Here is a 19,142-nt window from a genome sequence, read left to right on the forward strand (position 1 = left end):
CCGTTTAACCTACTTAGCATGCATTTTCGCATCTTTCTTAAGCTAATCGAAACGCATCACATGACCGCTCATTCCCCTCGCAAACTGGAGTGCAAGCCCGAGACCGACCCAAGCAAGTGTAAAATTATATAAATTAAGCCTGAACCCGACAGAACCCGTCAGGTCCCATCAAGTTTGGGCAAAGATCTTCAGCTCTAGCCTGTAATGCTTTTTTTAAAATAGCAGTGGGACACTGAGATGCCATATTCATGTAACACAACTCTGGTTTTTCTGGATTTCTGTGATTCATTGGCACATCATGAGCAATATCGTCTGAAACAAAGCCAAATTAGATCCTATTTGAATCTAAAATATCTCTAAAACTCCAGAAGATCAGGTCACATGTGTGCACAGACACTGGGGAAAACAGCATTAATCAAAAGCTCACCAAAATCCACTATCAACAATATCTCACACAAGCATTCATATTTGGCAACACAAACTGGACAATAAAATCCTGACGAAGAGCTTAAGGGTCAAAATATTGTGTAACAGATCTGACGCCTTCAACTTCAGCTATACGACTGCGGTCTGCGCTCATCTTATTGACTGGTGACACCGGCAGACTTCAGCTCTAGTTGTACGAGCGTAAATATTTATAAAGTGTTCCATTATAGCCCTACTCATCATTACTAAAATAGGTCATTATTGAAGAAGTGGTTTCCTCGTGCACTGGAATGCTGATCTTCTGTTATGCCTCTCAACATTACAAACTCTCTCAACATGGAAAATTGGCATTTGGCAGCGGCTCTTTTCTTTTCCACGTGAGATGACATGCTTAATTCGAGCACTTTCCACTTCGCCTGGTAATAAGCATTGACGTTATGTGGCTGGCGAAGGTGTATTATAGCGTTTGAAGTTAAGGAGAGAGAAGAGGGAAGCCCTGAGGTTGTGTGGACAGTCCAGGGTTGTTTACATGCTGGCTCTGGATAAAGGCCGGTCTGGTGTTAGGAAAGGATTTTTGGGAATATTTGTGGGCTGCAGAGCACACTTCATTGCATAAAACCACACTCAGCTAGGGCAAAACTGTATAGACTAGCTCAGTAATACCCCAAATAACCTCAGCTCAGATATTCTTCAGCTAAAACCTATTAACATCAGTTTTATTTTAGTATCATTGATTTTGAGAATATTTTAGATTTTATTATCTTTTCATTGTAATTTTGGTTGCATTGGTCTTTTTTAGTATTAGTGTTTAAATATAAACAGTATTTTAGTATTATAAAATATAATTAAACAATATTTAAGTTATTTTTAGTATTTAAACTACTTAAATTAAACTATTTTGTACTTAAACTGTGAAATGTTTCCTTAAAATAAGCTTACAATTTATATTGTAACTTATTTCAATTAATATTCATTTTAACTAACATTAAGTAACTAACATGTTTTATTGGTTTAGTTTTATGGTTTTAGTTTTTATGTTTTGCTTTTAATTTAAGTTAGAGTTTTAGTAATTTTGTTGTGTTTTGACATTTTTATTCATTTTTATATAAATAGGTCTTTAAAAAAATACCTTGCATTAACAGCTAGCTGAAATATAATATGTTTAAAGTTATTTTTAAAATCTTATTTCAGTTTTATATTATTTAAATAATGAATATTTTATGGCTTATTTTTATGTTTTTAATTAATTGTATTTTTTTCATGAATGTGCTATTATATATGTTTTTATATATTTTGAATTACATTGTACATTTGTATATTTTCTGTTTTAATTTAAATTTGAAAGTTATACATTTTTTATGTATTATTTTATTTCAGGTAATGCTTATTTTATTTAATAATTTTTTTTAAATAGTATTTATTTTAGTGTTATTTAACAATAATAATCCTGCTTCATAATAAAATATGATTGCTATTAAGTGAATTCTATGAATAACCTGAAACAGAAATGTGCTGGACCAGACTGAGGAATTGCTGTAACATGCCACTCAAAGTTTCAACTCCCTAGAGCTTCACTTATCAGCTACAGCATATTCAATGGTTTAAAGAACATAACTCTAGAGATAAGCAGCATTTGACGTCTCTCTCTCTCTCTCTCTCTCTCTCTCTCTCGCTCTTTTCTCTCTCTCTCTCTCTCTCTCTCTCTCTCTCTATGTCTGTGAGTTAGTGAGAAAGAGGTCAGTCTCCTCACACTTTCCATGCGCTGTCACAGAGGGCCGTTTCAGTATGTTTTGAGGTCATGGAGACACAGGGGTTCCATTAGCAAAACACCACATCCATCTCCTGAGTAATTACTGCACCATCACCTCTCGGCCAAGCTAAACAATGGCAGGAATACGCTACAATGGTGTATCAAGGCCTGTCTCAATGCAAACCAGCCCAAATCTACAGGCAGATAAACCTTATCATGGAACAAACATTTAAACCAGGAAACAGGCCAAATTATTAAAACAAGATATTCTATACTCAAGCTGATTTGAAGCCAGGGCAAGTAACACATTGAATTAAACATTAAGACTGAAGTAGTATTTTATTTTGAAATATACTCCAATAATCTTTGTTTTATGTACATAAAAAAAAAAAAAAAAACACTTCAGAGCAAGTGGTTGCGGTTGCACTGCATGTGTGATTCCCCTGGGCGCTTCGGCTAAAAGAGCAGTTTGATTCCTAAAAGATAAAATCACTGACGATTCACGTCTTTTTCAAGATCCCGTTTCGTCAGTGTCCTTCTGGATGTGGTCGTTTCCTGTCCTCGGTTGACAGTCATGAGCATTGTCTTCAGTGTCTGGGCATCCAACACGCTGAGGCAGTGCTCGTGCATGACTCATGCATCAATTGAGAGCGTATGAGCATGGCATCGCTGCGATCGCGTCTCTCACTCCTCAAGGGGAGTGCAGAAGATCCCTCTGTCGCCACCCATCCTGGGTGACTGTGAGAGCTTCTTTGCCGGGCCAAGCCCCACGGACCTCATACTCCTCCCGCAGCTCCCGGAAGCTCAGTGGAATCCTCCGCCCTGTCCCGAGCACTCGAGGCTGGATGATTGGTTCATTGGGGCTGCTCATGCGGATCGCCAGCACCCCCCTCTGGTTCCTTTCTTCCCGGAAGTGAACCAGGAAGTAACCAGTTCATGGAAGGCACCTTTAACTGCCCGAAACCGTTCTGGTACTTCCTCCGCCTTCACTGCCCTTGATGGTGGGGCGGCCAAGGGGTATGCTGGTATTCCCCCGGTGGAGCCTTCTGTTGCGATGCAAGTGTGTCCACAGAGCACCTCCGCTTGGCGTGGTGGTCCCAAGCTCCCCAGGCCTTCCCGCTGGCTCATCCGGATGCTCAGGCTCAGCTACGTGATTCAGTTCGCCCGGCGTCCCCCCAGGTTTCGGGGTGTCTGCGCGATGATGGTGGGCAAAGATGCCCCTGTCATGCACGCGGGGTCGTGACCCTGCTGGCAAAGGGCGCGATAGAGTCGGTCCCTCCAGTCAACACGAAGTCCGGCTTTTACAGCCCTTACTTCAGACTCCCGTTCAAGATGCTAATGCCCAAGCGCATTTTCGAATGCATTCGTCAGATGGATTGGTTTGCAGCGATCGACCTGAAGGACGCTTACTTACAAAGACGCTTTGTCTACATTATTACTCGACACAGACCGTTTCTTCGGTTTGCTTTCGAGGGGCAGGCATATCAGTACAAGGTTCTCCCATTCAGGTTGGCCCCCCTGTCTCCCCGCGTCTTTACGTAGGTCGCGGAGGGAGCCCTGGCTCCTCTCAGGGAACAAGGTGTCCATATCCTCAACTACCTCTACGACTGGCTGATCCTAGCTCACTCTCGAGAGTGGTTGTGTGAGCACAGGGATCTGGTGATCAGACACCTCACCTGACTGGGTCTTCAGGTCAACTGGGAAAAGAGTAAGCTCTCCCCTGTGCAGAGGATCTCTTTTCTCGGTATGGACATAGACTTGGTCGCTATGTTCGCGCATTTTACGAATGAGCGCGCGCAGTCACTGCTGAATTGCCTGAGACAATTCGAGGGCAAGAGAGCGGTTCCATTGAAAATGTTTCAGAGGCTCCTGGGGCATATGGCATCCGCAGGGGCGGTCAAACCGCTCGGGTTACTCCATATGAGACTGCTTCAGCACTGGCTTCATGACCGAGTTCCAAGATGGGCAGGCGACAGGGCAGGCTCCGAGTGACCATCACTCCGGCCTGCTGCCGAAACTTTACCCCGTGGTTGGACCCCTCATTTCTACAGGCCGGCGTGCCCCTAGAACCGGTGTCCAGACATGTTGTTGTTTCAACAGATGCCTCTGGCACGGGCTGGGGTGCCATGTGCAACGGTGGAATGTCAATTGCCTTGAGTTGCTAGCAGTATGGCTTGCTCTGCACCGCTTCAGGGCCCTGCTGAAGGACAAGCACGTACAGACCAGCTCTTTGTCTGTTACGGAGGCCAGCAGATGAGAAAGGCTGTCTCCAAGCAGAGGTTATCCCACTGGATAGTGGAAGCTATTGTCCTGGCTTATCAGACTCAACTAGGAGTGTAGCTTCCTCCTGGGTGCTGGTGCATGGCGCCCCGCTAACAGACATCTGTAGAGCTGCGGGCTGGGCGACACCTAACACATTCGCAAAATTTTATAATCTCCATGTACAGCCCGTGTCCTCCCGGGTACTCGCCTCTTTGGGCCAGTAAGGACCTGCTCGGTGTCAATCCGCTTGCTGCGCCATTACACTTTTCTGGGCAATCTCACGTGTGTATGTCCACAGCATGTGTCTTTCCTTGGTAAGCTCCTTGCCAGATCTGTCGTCGAAACTTCCACCCTGAGGGCTGGGTACCTCAGAGTTCTTATGTATCACCACCTGGGTGGATACCTGCCTTCTGTAAAGGGAACGTCTTGGTTACGTATGTAACTCTATGTCCCTCTGAAGGAGGGAACGGAGACGTTACGTCTCCTTGTCACATTGCTGTTCCGCTGAAAACTTGCTGTTCCTCAGGGAAAACTTGAATGCGAGTTGCTCGCGTTGCTCCTTATAAACCCGCTCTGCAGGGCAGAGCTCGCGATGCAAATCCTGCAGACCAAGGTACTTTGTGGTACTTTGTACCATTGGCTCGTTTTGTACCACTCGAATATGATTGGGCTCTCGGCGAGATCCCATTCGTAACGTCTCTGTTCCCTCCTTCCGGGAACGAGGGTTACATACGTAACCAAGACGTGACATAAATAACCAAGAGGTTTTTCAAAGAAAACAAACTATTGTTGAGGCAGTGAATTAAAACAATAAATAACATGATTTTTATTGGTTATGTATCTTTAACATAATGGTAACTCTTCTTGAAGGCCCCTTGTAAGTATGCTGAGGCACCTTAGTGGGCCTCGGACCCTTGGCTGATTGCCATAGCCTTAAAATGTACAATGGGAACTATTTTCATATACTAATACTTATACTAATATTACTAAAGGTAGACATATTATTTTACCCTTTAAACCTACACATCTCTCAGTTACTGTATTTACAGTTTCGTTAAGCTTCAAAAAGCTAAAATATGTTTGTTCAGTCAACCAGATGAAAATTGCATTGTTTGCATTGCAACTCATTTATGCTTCATGTAATTTAAAAATAAGAATAAACAAATAAGAAAAATGAATAGAAACATACAATGAGACAATTGTTGAGATTATGTTCAACTACAAAGCTATAAAAATTATGTGAAATATACAGGTCAGGGTTGTATCTTTGAGTTTGATATTATAATGAAATCTCTGACTTTGGATTGCAGACACAGTCTGACACATTTTGAAATCTCATCTGCTTTATAAAGAGACAAAGTCAAAGTATCCATTAGATCTTCATTTAATCACATTGCTGTCAGAGAAACCATATAAGTATTAGAGGGATCTCATTTGAAATGTTCTCTTATATATGTGTGTGGGGGGGGGGGTGAATGAATAAAACATTAGATTTTTCAAAATCAGCTCAGCTGGCTTGAACTGACCTGCGACGTAGATAAGGGTGAACTGGCCACGTTGAGTGTGGAAGGTTTTGTTGCTGGAGATCTTTGTTGCTCCAGTAGAGGATGAAGACTCCAGTCTGCTTCGCTCTGATTCAATGTATTTCAATATAACACTTATGATCTTCTCTCCACCTGTTCCACTGGAAAGAGCTTTCTTCAACAGGACTGACTGGGCCTCTTTAAAACTGAAACACAGCCAAAATGAAATCCTATGTATGCTGTGAAAGCTTAAACACATAATAGATATACAAGAAGCCTTTAAAAAAAAGAAGAAGAAAAGAAAAGAAAAAAAAAACTTATGAAATAAACCCAATTTATACTTCTGCATCCAACCTATGCTGTAGCCTGATGTCCACCCCTTGATAAATCTAACAGTGTGCCAATTCTACGCTATGGCTGTCATAACCTGTCAAACGCAACTTTACGGAGCTCAACAGCTCTGACCACCATCATGGCTACAATGCTTCTCCGACGAGCCAAGCTTCTCTCTTCGGCTTTTATCTTGGTACTGCAGGTTACACCAGCAACATGCCCGTGGACACTCCAGACTAGCAGTTTGCATGTGTACTGCACGTCAACGTGGACAACGCCGCAGAAGTATAAACGAAAACTGCCGCATAGCATATGGTGTAAAGTCTAAGGCATAGGTCCGACGCAGAAGTATAAATTAGTCTTTACCATGCTACTTTCTTGAATAAGTGCAATCTATCTTCATTTGAATTGTATACTCACGCGATTCTCTAAAATTGAGGTTTCTCATATGATCATAAATCAGACTAAAATATGTCAGAAAACATTTTTTTTTAAATAACATTCATAAGAACTTCTTCAAAAAAGATAAAACTAAAATCCATTCAGTCTACATAAAATGTATGCTTTGAATTCAAACTGTCTTTAATGGTTATTTAAAATAATGAAAAATAATGAAAAGGACATTGTAGTTTTCTGTACAACTGTATACTCAAGTTAAAGCTGCATTCGGTAACTTTTGACGCTCTAGCGGTTAATAAACAGAACTGCTTGCGTCTTGCAGAAGAACATTATAGCTGGAACTACTTCTCTCTGTTTATGTCTATGAAGAATCACAAAGGTACTGGGTTACTCCGCCGCGGTACCCCCGAAGCAATCTAAAATAGTCTGAATATAAACACTTATTATAGGTGTACCCTAGTGATTCAGGACAAGCTAAAAACACGGTTTGGAAAATGGATTCATGGTGTACTCACTTATTATATACATTTTGTAAATTTTGAACACATAAAAAAGTTACGGACCGCCATGTATTCCTGCAAATGGCAATAGGACCACTGGGAGGAGCCAGAGGAGCTTGATTTTTTTCACAGATTATATGTCTCATATTCTACTGTCAGGACATAATGACAGGTTTAACAAATGTGTAAAAAATTAATTTTTACAAAAGTTACCTACTGCAGCTTTAATGCAATGTGGCAACCCTTATACAAATCCACAGCTTGGACATAAAAAGTCAAATTAATCCACTTGATCATAGCATGGGTTCGTTTTCCCAAACAGAGATAATATATAGTGAAAACAAACTGATGTGAGCTTGGATTCACAGCAAACAGCCTATAAAACGTGTGTATGGACATTCCCATTTTACATGCAACCTTCCCAACTCTGCATGTCATACACACACTCACTCTGCATAAACACCCTCGGCGCCACAGGAGACAATTTGTGTGAGGCCCCATTCACAAAGAATCATGACATAAGGCAACTGGATAGATCCTAATTCAGAGCCTTGGGGGACTCCTAGATTTGCACTGAGCTCGAGCGAGCCGAGCCGAGCCATAAAGATAATTCATTTTATACTCTATTTTTCAAATACAGACCATGTCTCTGATTCATGAAATTATATAAATTGTTCCAAGTATAATGTTATTTTTCGATTTTCAACAAAAGTGACATGTCAAATTCCAATTTTTGTGGTAAATTAATATTTCCATTATTTTAGGTTTTGTAAAATCCCCTAAACAGCTAATAAGCTTGGGCCTCTTTAATGATCTACTACCATTTATGGAGCCTTTCTAAAATATATATGCCGAACACATAATTTTAATAGCAGAAAAAATGTAAGCATTTATATCTGACTTGAAAAGCCATGGAAATAAAAGCAGAACTTGTTTGTTTTAGTGATTACACTCTCTGGGTTTAGTTGTAAGACTCGGGACTTTCAAAAACAGTGGACTTGTCTGACAAATCTAGTTCACACATTGAATGTGATATAAAAACTGTTGAAAGAATGGGAAAATGCAGGCTGTCAGCATAGAATGAATATAAAGCATTGACCCTTCAGGTAGATCATTGAAACTGACTCATAAATGCAGTCTTTCAATAGTCTATTGTCAGAGAAGTATTTCCACAGGGCAGGAACTTCCTTCCCATGCTTAGATTAAACAGATGACTTGGTCACCAGTCTGAGATTACTGCAAAATGTGTCTGATTGATCTCAAAAAGGCAGTATATTTCCCTAACAAATCCCAAATTGTATTGGTTTTGGAGTAAAGCAGATGTTAAACCATATCAATTCTGAATATTTGAAACAGTTTCAGTACTCATTTTCTGCAGTATTGATAGACCAACACCAGCTGTGCTTTCCTGCTCTCTCTCTCTCTCTCTCTCTCTCTCTCTCTCTCTCTCTCTTCTCTTTGACACCGGGTTAACAAACACCACAGTGTGCATTTTCATTAAATAACTAGTCCATTGCACTGCATGCTTTATAGTGAAGCATGACACTGTGTTGATTTGCACATGAGCAACCCGTGATGTTTTCAGCATCTCAGGTCAACTTAGTTTACAGTAAAGCATTGGAAAAGTTGTTGTCACAGAAATGTAAAGCTCTTCATGCAGTTTTCTGCCATTATAAAAGTTTGTGGGTTTAACTTTTGCAAATGAACAAATTAAGACAGAAATATTGTAATTGTACTACTGTGAAATAATTTCTACTAAATTTTCATAATTTACATAGTGGTTGTATTACAGTAGAAATATATTTCCATCTTAGACAACAACAACAAAAACAACAACAACAACAATAATAATAATAATAATAATAATAATAATAATAATATCACCAACAGCCAAAGCATTATTATTATTATTATTATTAGTATTATTATTATATGTGACTAATTATTGTTATATAGGAATTCCAAATAAGTATTTCCTAAAAACATACATTGACTATGGTCAAAATTAAAATTAACTTACATTAATTGTTGTATTTTTGTAATTTTATGTTAACATTTTTCCCTGTGTTATAAAAAAAATATCATATATTTATATTTTTTTAAGGTATTGTAACAAAGTTAGAAATCATGTCATGACAACGTTGATAAAGATATTTCTGATTAGTTGTAGTTTATTTGGCAAGGAACGCAACAAAATAAGTGAGACACCACACAACCGCTTTGCAAAAATAAAATTTATTAAACTATAGAAAATAAACATGAAATGCTTAATAAACTTAAAATCTTAAAATTTGTAGATTACCTGATAAACTAACCTGTTATGTTTTGTGTATCTCCACTGACCCCTTTGAGTTGCAGTAAACTACATGACTGCAAATACACGTTCTATCTTAATTTCTATCTCATTTCCAGACAGCTTGAATATCAAAGCTCTGATCAAAACGTCCATGGGACAAAATTATGCTGTTTATTACACCATCAATCTGAGATCAGATTAGATGTGGCTCTCCAGTCATTACACTTTTATACAGAGCCTTTTGTTCTTTTGCATCTTCTGTCATCTGAATACAATATAATATAAGCATCTATGCCTGCGGGGCAGCCAATCACAATAAATATGTCGGTTTAAGGGTGAGCGGTATGTCTTGTACTCCACATTATCCACCTTGGCAAAACATTAGGTGAGATCAGAGATAGCATTATGTTTTATTTCAGGGTGGAGAATGAGCTGTGAGAAGATAAGGGTTACTTAAGGTCTCCCTATAAGGAAAAAAAATAAAATAAATACATAAAATCAGTGTATAATGATGTTACAGTTGTTTAACATTTGAATGGAATTATAACCGTTCAGTAAACAAGAAGAATCCTTCAAAGAGCTTTGAGTACATAGTATGCTTCAAACAATGAGATTGTTGGATGTGTTAGTTTCACTGATACACACACAAGTCCCGTGCAGCCATATGCACAGTACAGACAGATGGGTACTTATTTACAGTATAGATATGGATTTTGGGTATTAGAGTGCCTCCTGTAGGCACGTCCTTATAACACACACACACAATTGTTTTTTTAATGCGAGTAGACATCTAAGTGATATATTCTGAATGAGATGTGAGTGATGTTTACAGAGCCGAGAGGCTCCCATTAGAGCAAGACTCGATAGTGATCAGAGATGTCTGTGTTTATTCTGCTCACATGGCTACGGTGAACACAACCTTTCTTTTTTTTTTCTTTTTTGATTTGAGCATGTTAAAGGGATTGTTCACCAAATATATATATATATATATATATATATATATATATATATATATATATATATATATATATATATATATATATATATATAGTCACTTATGTTGTTCCCAAACTGCTCTTTTGCATACAGCCCATTTGGACATTGTCATGATTGAAAGTCCCATGCAGCCACATGCACAGTACTGACAGATGGGTATTTATTTACAGTTTAGATATGGATTAGGGGTATTAGAGTGCCCCCTGTAGGCACGTCCTCACAGCACACACATACAATTTTTTTTTTTTTTTTTTTTTTTTTTTATGGAATGTAAACAAAGTGGTATGAATAAATCCTTTCTGAAATTAAATTCTGCCATTATTCTTCCTACCTATATTTTAATTAATTTGAAAAATGCTACATTGCAAAGATTTTTTGTTTGTTTGTTTGTTTAGCTCTATTCATTTTTATTTAGGTAAATAATGTATTTCTTACCTTACTAATGTTGTCATGATACTGGAATTTCTAAATTTGATACAATACTTTAACAAGACCTGGCCGGGGAGACACTATGGTCAGGACAGCGGTTCACCCATGGCTCGGTTCTCCAGGTGTACGGACTCCTGAGAATTCCCCAAAAGTAGGAGTCTCGACTGCATAATTAATAGAATTGGGGAAATGTGTTAGCGCTCTCCCTTGGGATTCTGGGGGTAATTGTGGCCTAATGGTTAGAGAGTTGGATTTGTAACCAAAAGTTGTGTGTTTAAGTCTCGGTACAAGCATGGATTGCAGGTGTGGGGAGGGAATAACCAGCGCTCTCTTCCATTCCTCAATAACACGACTGTGGTGCCCTTGAGCAAGGAACCAAACCCCCAACTGCTTTCCATTACCAGTGTGACCTGTGAGTATTTATTATAATATAGCCATGCATGTGCTTTACAGCACACCAGTCTCAGTTATCAGGAGTTCACTCACCTGGATGGCTGCCAGCGTAATGAGTATGTCTGTTTTGCATCTGGACTAGTATCTCTGGAGGCAGATTCGGAGGAGTTGCCGTGGATGGTGCTGGATGCGAGTGTCGGCATGGTAACTGTTGCCGTGGTGGCAGTTGAGGGTAGCGTGGGACCAGGATGAGCTTCAAACCAGGTGCTCATGGTTGGCGTGACATTAGCGTGTTCACAGCGATGGCCATGGAAGCCTGAACGACACTGACAAATGTTCAACCGGCGACAAACTGCTTTATTATGGCATCGTGGATGACATCTTGCTATTGTGAGAACAACAGAGAAACTGTTAATGCTTTTCCACAACTAGACTATTTTCCAGATTAAAACCCAGAGTGTGATTTTTCTAAATTTCTAGTCGAAAAATTGGCCCTATTTTAAGTTTTGCTGGCCCTTTAAAAGGGTTAGATATTAGTTGGTAAATCTAGCTATATACGGATTAGGAAGAGAAAAGAAAGCTGAGGTACTGGATTAAAGGGGGGTGAAATGCTATTTCATGCATACTGAGTTTTTTACACTGTTAAAGAGTTGGATTCCCATGCTAAACATGGACAAAGTTTCAAAAATTAAGTTTTACGTTTGAAGGAGTATTTCTGTTCCAAAAATACTCCTTCCGGTTTGTCACAAGTTTCGGAAAGTTTTTTTCGAGTATGGCTCTGTGTGACGTTAGATGAAGCGGAATTTCCTTATATGGGTCCTGAGGCACTTCTGCCGGAAGAGCGCGCTCCCGTATAGCAGAGCACTGAGAGCACAACATTCACTGATCAGAGCGAGAGCGTCACCAAATGTCACAAAAGAAGTGTGTTTTTGGTTTCCAGGGCAAGACAACCCTGCACAGATTACCAAAAGAGAAACAGCATTAAGGGACCAGTGGATGGAGTTTATTTTTACAGAGCATCAACGGAGTTGTGCAAGTGTTTGTGTTTGTTCCCTGCATTTTGAAGATGCTTGTTTTACAAACAAGACCCAGTTTGACGCCGGATTTGTGCATCGTTTATTTCTTAAGGATGATGCAATGCCAACGAAAAAGGGTCACGATCGTGTGTTGGAACCGCAGGCAGTGAGTAAAACTGCTTCAAATATCTCTGTGTCCGCCTCCCATCGGAGACCCGGGTTCGAGCCCTGCTCGGAGCGAGTCGTTGCTGCTGCTGCTCTCGTTCAGTTTCAGCCTCGGGATCTGATTCTGGATCATAAATAAACGCTGAATCTGACTGTTAGCCATGGTTTGTTGTGGATGATGGTTTTTTCCTCAAGGTAATGTCAGCTTCCAAACGCTCTCAACGCAAAAGCCTACTGGCGCTCGTGATTCTTTAGCTCCGCCCACACGTCACGCCTCCAGTCGGTCGTGTTTTTCCGGGAAAAATCGGTACAGACTATCTTTCTCTTATGAATATAATAAAACTAAAGACTTTTTGGAGTTATGAAGGATGCAGTACTACTCTATAGGTACTCAAGATTAACAGGATATTGAGTGAAAATGAGCATTTTACCCCCCCTTTAAGGACATTTTTACTGGTGAAAGTAAGATGCATGATCGTAATATACATATTATATACAGTAGCTAACACACATAAGCCTAATAAAATCAATCAATAAAACAAAGAAAGATGTAACCATTTTTTTCAACTACCTAGCTGAACAAATAACTGCTGCAGATTGGAACAATGAACACTGTGTACAGCCGCAATCTTTTAAACATTAAATTGAAAATTGAGTTACGTTTCATTAAATGTGTCTGTTGTATAGGAACATGCAAGCTGAACAATCTTCATCAATAGACTTCATCATCTGCGCGAGTGTTTCTCCTTTGAATATTGTGTTGGACAGTAGGGGGCCTTCAAATCAAACAGATTGCGAAATCACATTTTTCCCCTTCTCTTCTGTTTATTATGTTGTTACAGCTCCCAGCTGTGCTGACACTTCAGTTCATTGCTTCATTTGAAAAATCAGACAAATGAAGAGGATTTGAACTCGATTAAAAACTGGCAGCTGTGTATGTGTGTCTTCCGATGTAGATAAATGTATAAAAGCTGAATCTGAATGGTCCTGAAAAGATACTCACGCTTTGTGCATTGTTTGGTCTTAGGGTTGACCAGCCATGAATAACAGCACCTGCTGCCACAAACGTTGGGTCTGGAGAAACACAGACAGAGATCAAAAGGTGAAATTATGGGCCTGACAATGATTTTTTTTAAAAAAGTAAAGCCCATCATATGACACAATGCATTACCATTGAGTCTGCTTTTCCTTAAAACTGCACAATAAAATTCACTTCATTCATTCATCTTTCCAGGCTGTGCCAAATCAGTCTGATCGGCATAATCACATTTTAACCACTTCTGAAAGGACATCTTTAAAAGACTTACAATCTGTGGCCCTGGGCCCCTTAAGATGCATTGGACTCAGTGAATAGCCTTATGTTTAAGATGACCCTTCACCTCATGTTGTATTCAGCTTGGGCAAATAGCGCCGATGAATAAAAATGAAAAAGGGAGTGTGAGTTTGTTATAAACGCCCCCCTCATTGGGCCTCCGTCCTCCCTGTGCCAATGCACATGAGAAATATAGTTTTTCCCACAGTGGTACTGGCAGTCGCCTCTGGTGGTAAACTTTGCTGGATTAAGAGTTTTCTTCAGATGCCTAGGATGCATTTGTTTATCTAGCAGCTTCTGGGAGAAAAGGCAATTAGCACATCAACATAAGCCTCGACCCTGAACACTCACAGTCGGCGTGCATCAACCAGACCATTTTGTAGTGTTGGGAGGGATTCGCTAATTAGTTACAGTATGTGACTTTATTGTATGGCTTCTGAAGGAACACTGTTGGGAGCTGGCAGGCCGAGGGATGGCCGCTCTCTGAGCAGCATAAACTGATTGAGACAGAGCTAGCATGGGCCATCCAGCATATGTGGAGGTCAGAATGACCTATAACCTTCTGAAGCTAATTCAGAAGCTAATTGGAGATTTAGAGCGTTAACTAAAATCACTAAATAAAACCAGTATGTGAGCTTTTATTTTTTCGGTTGATTTTCTGTTGCATGCATTTATAACTGCATTTTAAAACACTGCTTGAGAATGTTAGTTTTAGTCTATGCACATATGTTTTTCTTTTCTCTTCCTAATTCTCTTTCAAGACCTTCCTAGGTCTACGGGAAGTCGTGGCCTAATGGTTAGAGAGTCAGACTCCCAATTGAAAGGTTGTGAGTTCGAGTCCTGGGCTGGCAGGAATTGTGGGTGGGGGGAGTGCATGTACAGTTCTCTCTCCACCTTCAATACCACGACTTAGGTGCCCTTAAGCAAGGCATTGAACCCCCAACTGCTCCCTGGGCGCCGCAGCATAAATGGCTGCCCACTGCTCCGGGTGTGTGTTCACAGTGTGTGTGTGTGCGTGTGTGTGTGTTCACTGCTCTGTGTGTGTGCACTTCGGATGGGTTAAATGCAGAGCACAAATTCTGAGTATGGATCACCATACTTGGCTGAATGTCACTTCACTTTTCACTTTTTTGTCTATGCATCTATCATAAAGGGATCGTTGAGCTAAAACAAAAAAACTTAACCCCATGTCATTCCAAAACCCCATGTATGAAAATCCATTTCCATAGACATTTGTGGAAGCTTTCCATTGAACAAAAGATTTTTTTTTTTTTTTTTTTTTTTTTTGTAAAAAAGGGCTCTTTAGATTATTAAAATGTTTTTCAGACAAAATAAACGATGATTGTTTTTTTGAACACTTTACTGAAAGGTTCTCTGGGAAACTCCAAATGGTTCTTCAATGGCATCTTTGCACAAATAGCCTTCTGAAACCTTTTTTTTTTTTTATTTAAAGAGTGCATCACTTTTTTCTTTCATGCAACACAAAGGAAAAACTGAAGATTTCAAGCTTTGGAAAGGATGCAAAAGTACCATAAATCAGCAGTCCTGAATTGAGTGTTGTATTTCAAGCCTTCTGAATCCATACAATAGTTTTGTGTCAAAATTTATTTGTTTTCCTATCTATCCTTGGCATGTTCATAAGAGTGAGTGCAATGAGTAACCTTTAAGGAAAATCTTCTCAAATAGATGATTCAGTTCACAAATCAGTTCCGAATGATTTGTTCGTCAATCAGCCGATTCAGATCATGTTTTGTGTGTATAAAAGAGCAATAGTCCAATTTTCTTCTCTTTTTGCATTCTATGTATATAAAGAAAGGCAAAAAAAAAAAAAGTTTTGAGACAGCATAGACTGAATAAAGGATAACATAATTTTTTATTTTTGAGTGAACTATAGCTTTAAGCTGAATCTGTGTTGAAATTTCTTCTTCGTTTGAGACCTTTTACCACCCTTCTGTCTGTCTGATCTCTAAATAAATGCTTTGACCCTTCACTTGGGCCCCTTTTAGACCCAAATAGGGACATTTCTACACTGACAGAATGGAAAGTTGCCATCGACTCATACCCAGTTTGAGTTTTAATGTGAGTTGACATCTAAGTGATATATTGTGAATGAGATGTGAGTGATGTTTACAGAGCCGAGAGGCTCCCATTAGACCAAGACTCGATAGTGATCAGAGATGTCTGGGTTTATTCTGCTCACATGGCTACGGTGAACACAACCTTTTTTTTTTTTTAAAGATTTGGGCACGATAGTTCACCAAAAAAAAAATACAAAAATAAAAGTTGTGCCATTATTTAGTCACTTATGTTCCCAAACTGCTCTTTTGCATACAACCCAAGTGGAAACCGCCGTGATTGACATTCACTGTAAGGAATAGAGCAGCTTGAACATTTTGCTAAATATATCCTTTTGTGTTTCACAGAAGAATGAATGTCTAATTGGTAAATAATGACATAATGTTCATACTAAGGTAAACAATCCCTTAAATCTGATTTGCTATCACAAAATGTAAAATCCACTAATTTAAGAAGAATTATGTGGCAAATTGGATATAATCTCTAGAATAAAACATACCAGCTGCTTTTGCTCCCACATTTATGTCATTCTCTCGGCCTACAGCTCTTTTGTGTGTGTGTGTGTGTGTGTGTGAACAGAATGCAAAGAAACATCTTACATCTTCCAAACCTCTGCACCTCCAACACATAGAGGCCATAAAATAAAGATTGTAAATGAACCTTTTATATTTTGAAAATGTTATTTATGTTCGTGCAGTTAGGCCCCGGCTCTTTTTTCCAGCACGTCAACCGCGGTCCTTGAGGTCAAATATGTGGGTTAACCTCTGGATTATCACAAAGCTCCCACTTTGCTTGGCACCTCCGTCAAGGAGGAAATAATTGGGTTTTTGTCTCTCTTTGAGATCTCAGAGGTGTGAAAGGCTCTGTTGATGCGCTCTGAAATGAAGCCGCTTCTGAGCTCTGAACTGTTGAACCTGCGTTCGGCCTGTCAGCATTACTAAACCCCACAACAACACCCTCCTTCTCCTTCTAAGCAACCATATTCCCCCATCCACCATGGACATGTTTCCACAGTCAATGTCCTCAGTTGAACCGAAAGCAGAATGAAGTCCTGAGGAGGAGGGATGTTACAGAAGAGCAGTGGTGCAAAGGCTCTGTTATGGCTTACAAAGACCAGTCACTAGGTCTCAAACTTTTCAGGATAATCAGGAATTCCCCTCATTGCTTGAAGGATCAACACTTTGTGTTTAAGTCTAGAGAAACATCAGACTGATTGTTACTGCGAACTGAGACAGGCCAATGTTTTCATATCATTCTGGAAATATAAAGAGCTTTGATTGAACTAAAGTGCTCTGTTATGTTTCCGGGGCTAATAAACTGCTGGCTATTGTTGAACTTAGGGAAGCAGTGAATGAGATGTGTAGTAAACATGATGTTTTACCTCTTTTACAAGCAAACGTATCACAAAAAGAAAGTCTAAAAGACGGAATTCCAATTACATTAGAATTCTGTTTATTTCCATTATCTGGAAGGTTCAAAACTATACCTGCACAAGATCCCAAAATCTTTAAAGATGTGAAAACAACCGCTAACTGAATTACAGTCATTATTGGCGTAATATAAAATAAGAATACTTTTGGACTTATAATCTGAATACTTAGTGAAAAAAAAAAAAAAAAACACTTTATTTATTTTTCAATTGATCTCATTAAGGTTATTTAGGATTGAATCAATATTAATATTAATATCATATTAAAAACCTCATTACTGATGCCGTACATTTATGTTCACTACATTTGAAAAGCAACAAAATATAAATAAAGGTCTATTTAGTTTCTACACTGCCACTTAACCATTAAACCACAAATTATGTGGATGAAAAAAAAAAAAAAAAAAAAAAAAGATGTGAACAAGATTTCTAATGGAATTCCTTTTTGGAATCAGATTCAAATGAAAATAAAAATAAAAATGTGTGACACAATAGAAAAAGAAAAATACATAAATAACAACTGATCTCATTTATGTTCACTATATATATATATATATATATATATATATATATATATATATATATATATATATATATATATACACTTTCCACGATGTTTCGAGGTCATATATTCAGATATATTCAATATCACTACAAACATCACCTTCATTAAAGTCTCTTGCGATGACTTCAAATAAGACACTTACCCTTTCAGATCTGTCTGTGTTCGTGTCGAGTTGAGCTGATGTCTGTGTCTCTGTGCTCTGCTCCTGGTCTGTGGAGGATGGATGAGATCAGGAGACATCTGATGACTGACTGATGAGGAGCTTGCGATCTCCAGGGAGAGGAAGGTTATAAAAAGAACTCCTGACATGCAAAATGACAAGCTCCACAGTTCTGACATCGTTATTCCGAGCTGGTGAATTGATGCAACTGATGCGTTTTCAAAAAGTGGTTTCGCTCTGAATCTAAGTCAATGAATTCGGAGAGCGATCATTCATTCTCTCATCCAGACTGACATGAATGAAAGAGATGCGTGGATAACTTTCAGCCAATCAGAGTGACTCGTGGGTTGTAACTAAGAGACAGCCAATCAGAGCTCAGGCTCTCGGAGCAGCGTGAGATAGATAAACATTTACATTTTCAGATGTAAAGCTTCTTCTTCTCATTTTTTTTTTTTTTTTTTTTTTTTACTTTAGCATGTTACATGTTGACATTACCTATATTCACGTTTAAATCATGACGTATGCGTATCCATTACATTATTTAATATACATTTAATATTTGTAAAAAAAACTTTATGTAGCCTTTAGCTTAGCCATTGCAGCTAAAAAGGAAAATAACAACAATAAAGTACTTTGTAAAAGTCATTTTGAAAGCAGTTAATGTAAATATAAATCTTACAGATAAGACACTTTTAACCATTTTTTCATTTTGATTTAATGATACCAGAAAAAAAAAGTTTTAATAATTTTATTTACGTTTAAAAGTGAGACAACCTTACTTAAATGACAAACATCGCAGAATTCAACAAATCTTTATGTTTGTGTTCCATCCTGATGTTTGTGTTCTCCCTCCAAAATGATGTCACTTCCTAGAGGATGATGTCATTAAGGGTTTTACTATTTAAGGGGATGTTATGAAATTTATCAGGAAAGTGAAATGTCTCAAATATTTACATTTAGAGATTATTTCCCTGTTTCATAGAAGCTTGTGCATTTAGAAAATAGCATGTAGAAAACAGCAGGATCCACAGATAACATTCATTAATCTGTAGTAATTAAAGGACACTGATATATGCTTAGCTTAAACTTCATCATCCTTAAGACAAATATAA

General features: G+C 38.8%; 1 protein-coding gene and 1 pseudogene across 1 annotated transcript in view; one reads left to right on the plus strand and one right to left on the minus strand.

Annotated features, from left to right (window-relative positions):
• Positions 1–18,330, minus strand: part of LOC113061323 (latent-transforming growth factor beta-binding protein 4-like) — a 71,367-nt gene extending 53,037 nt beyond the window's left edge. Inside the window, exons 1-4 of the mRNA XM_026230342.1 lie at positions 18,013–18,330; positions 13,492–13,562; positions 11,401–11,692; positions 5,965–6,167 (exon numbers count right to left, since the gene is read on the minus strand). Of these exons, the coding sequence (XP_026086127.1) occupies positions 5,965–6,167; positions 11,401–11,692; positions 13,492–13,562; positions 18,013–18,209 (763 nt within the window). The 5' untranslated portion in view covers positions 18,210–18,330. The remainder of the gene's footprint in view (positions 1–5,964; positions 6,168–11,400; positions 11,693–13,491; positions 13,563–18,012) is intronic.
• Positions 10,972–11,123, plus strand: LOC113061911 (uncharacterized; annotated as a pseudogene).
• Positions 18,331–19,142: the final 812 nt, after the last annotated feature.

This window comes from Carassius auratus, chromosome 43 (genome assembly GCF_003368295.1).
Source record: "Carassius auratus strain Wakin chromosome 43, ASM336829v1, whole genome shotgun sequence".
Lineage (NCBI taxonomy): Eukaryota > Metazoa > Chordata > Actinopteri > Cypriniformes > Cyprinidae > Carassius > Carassius auratus.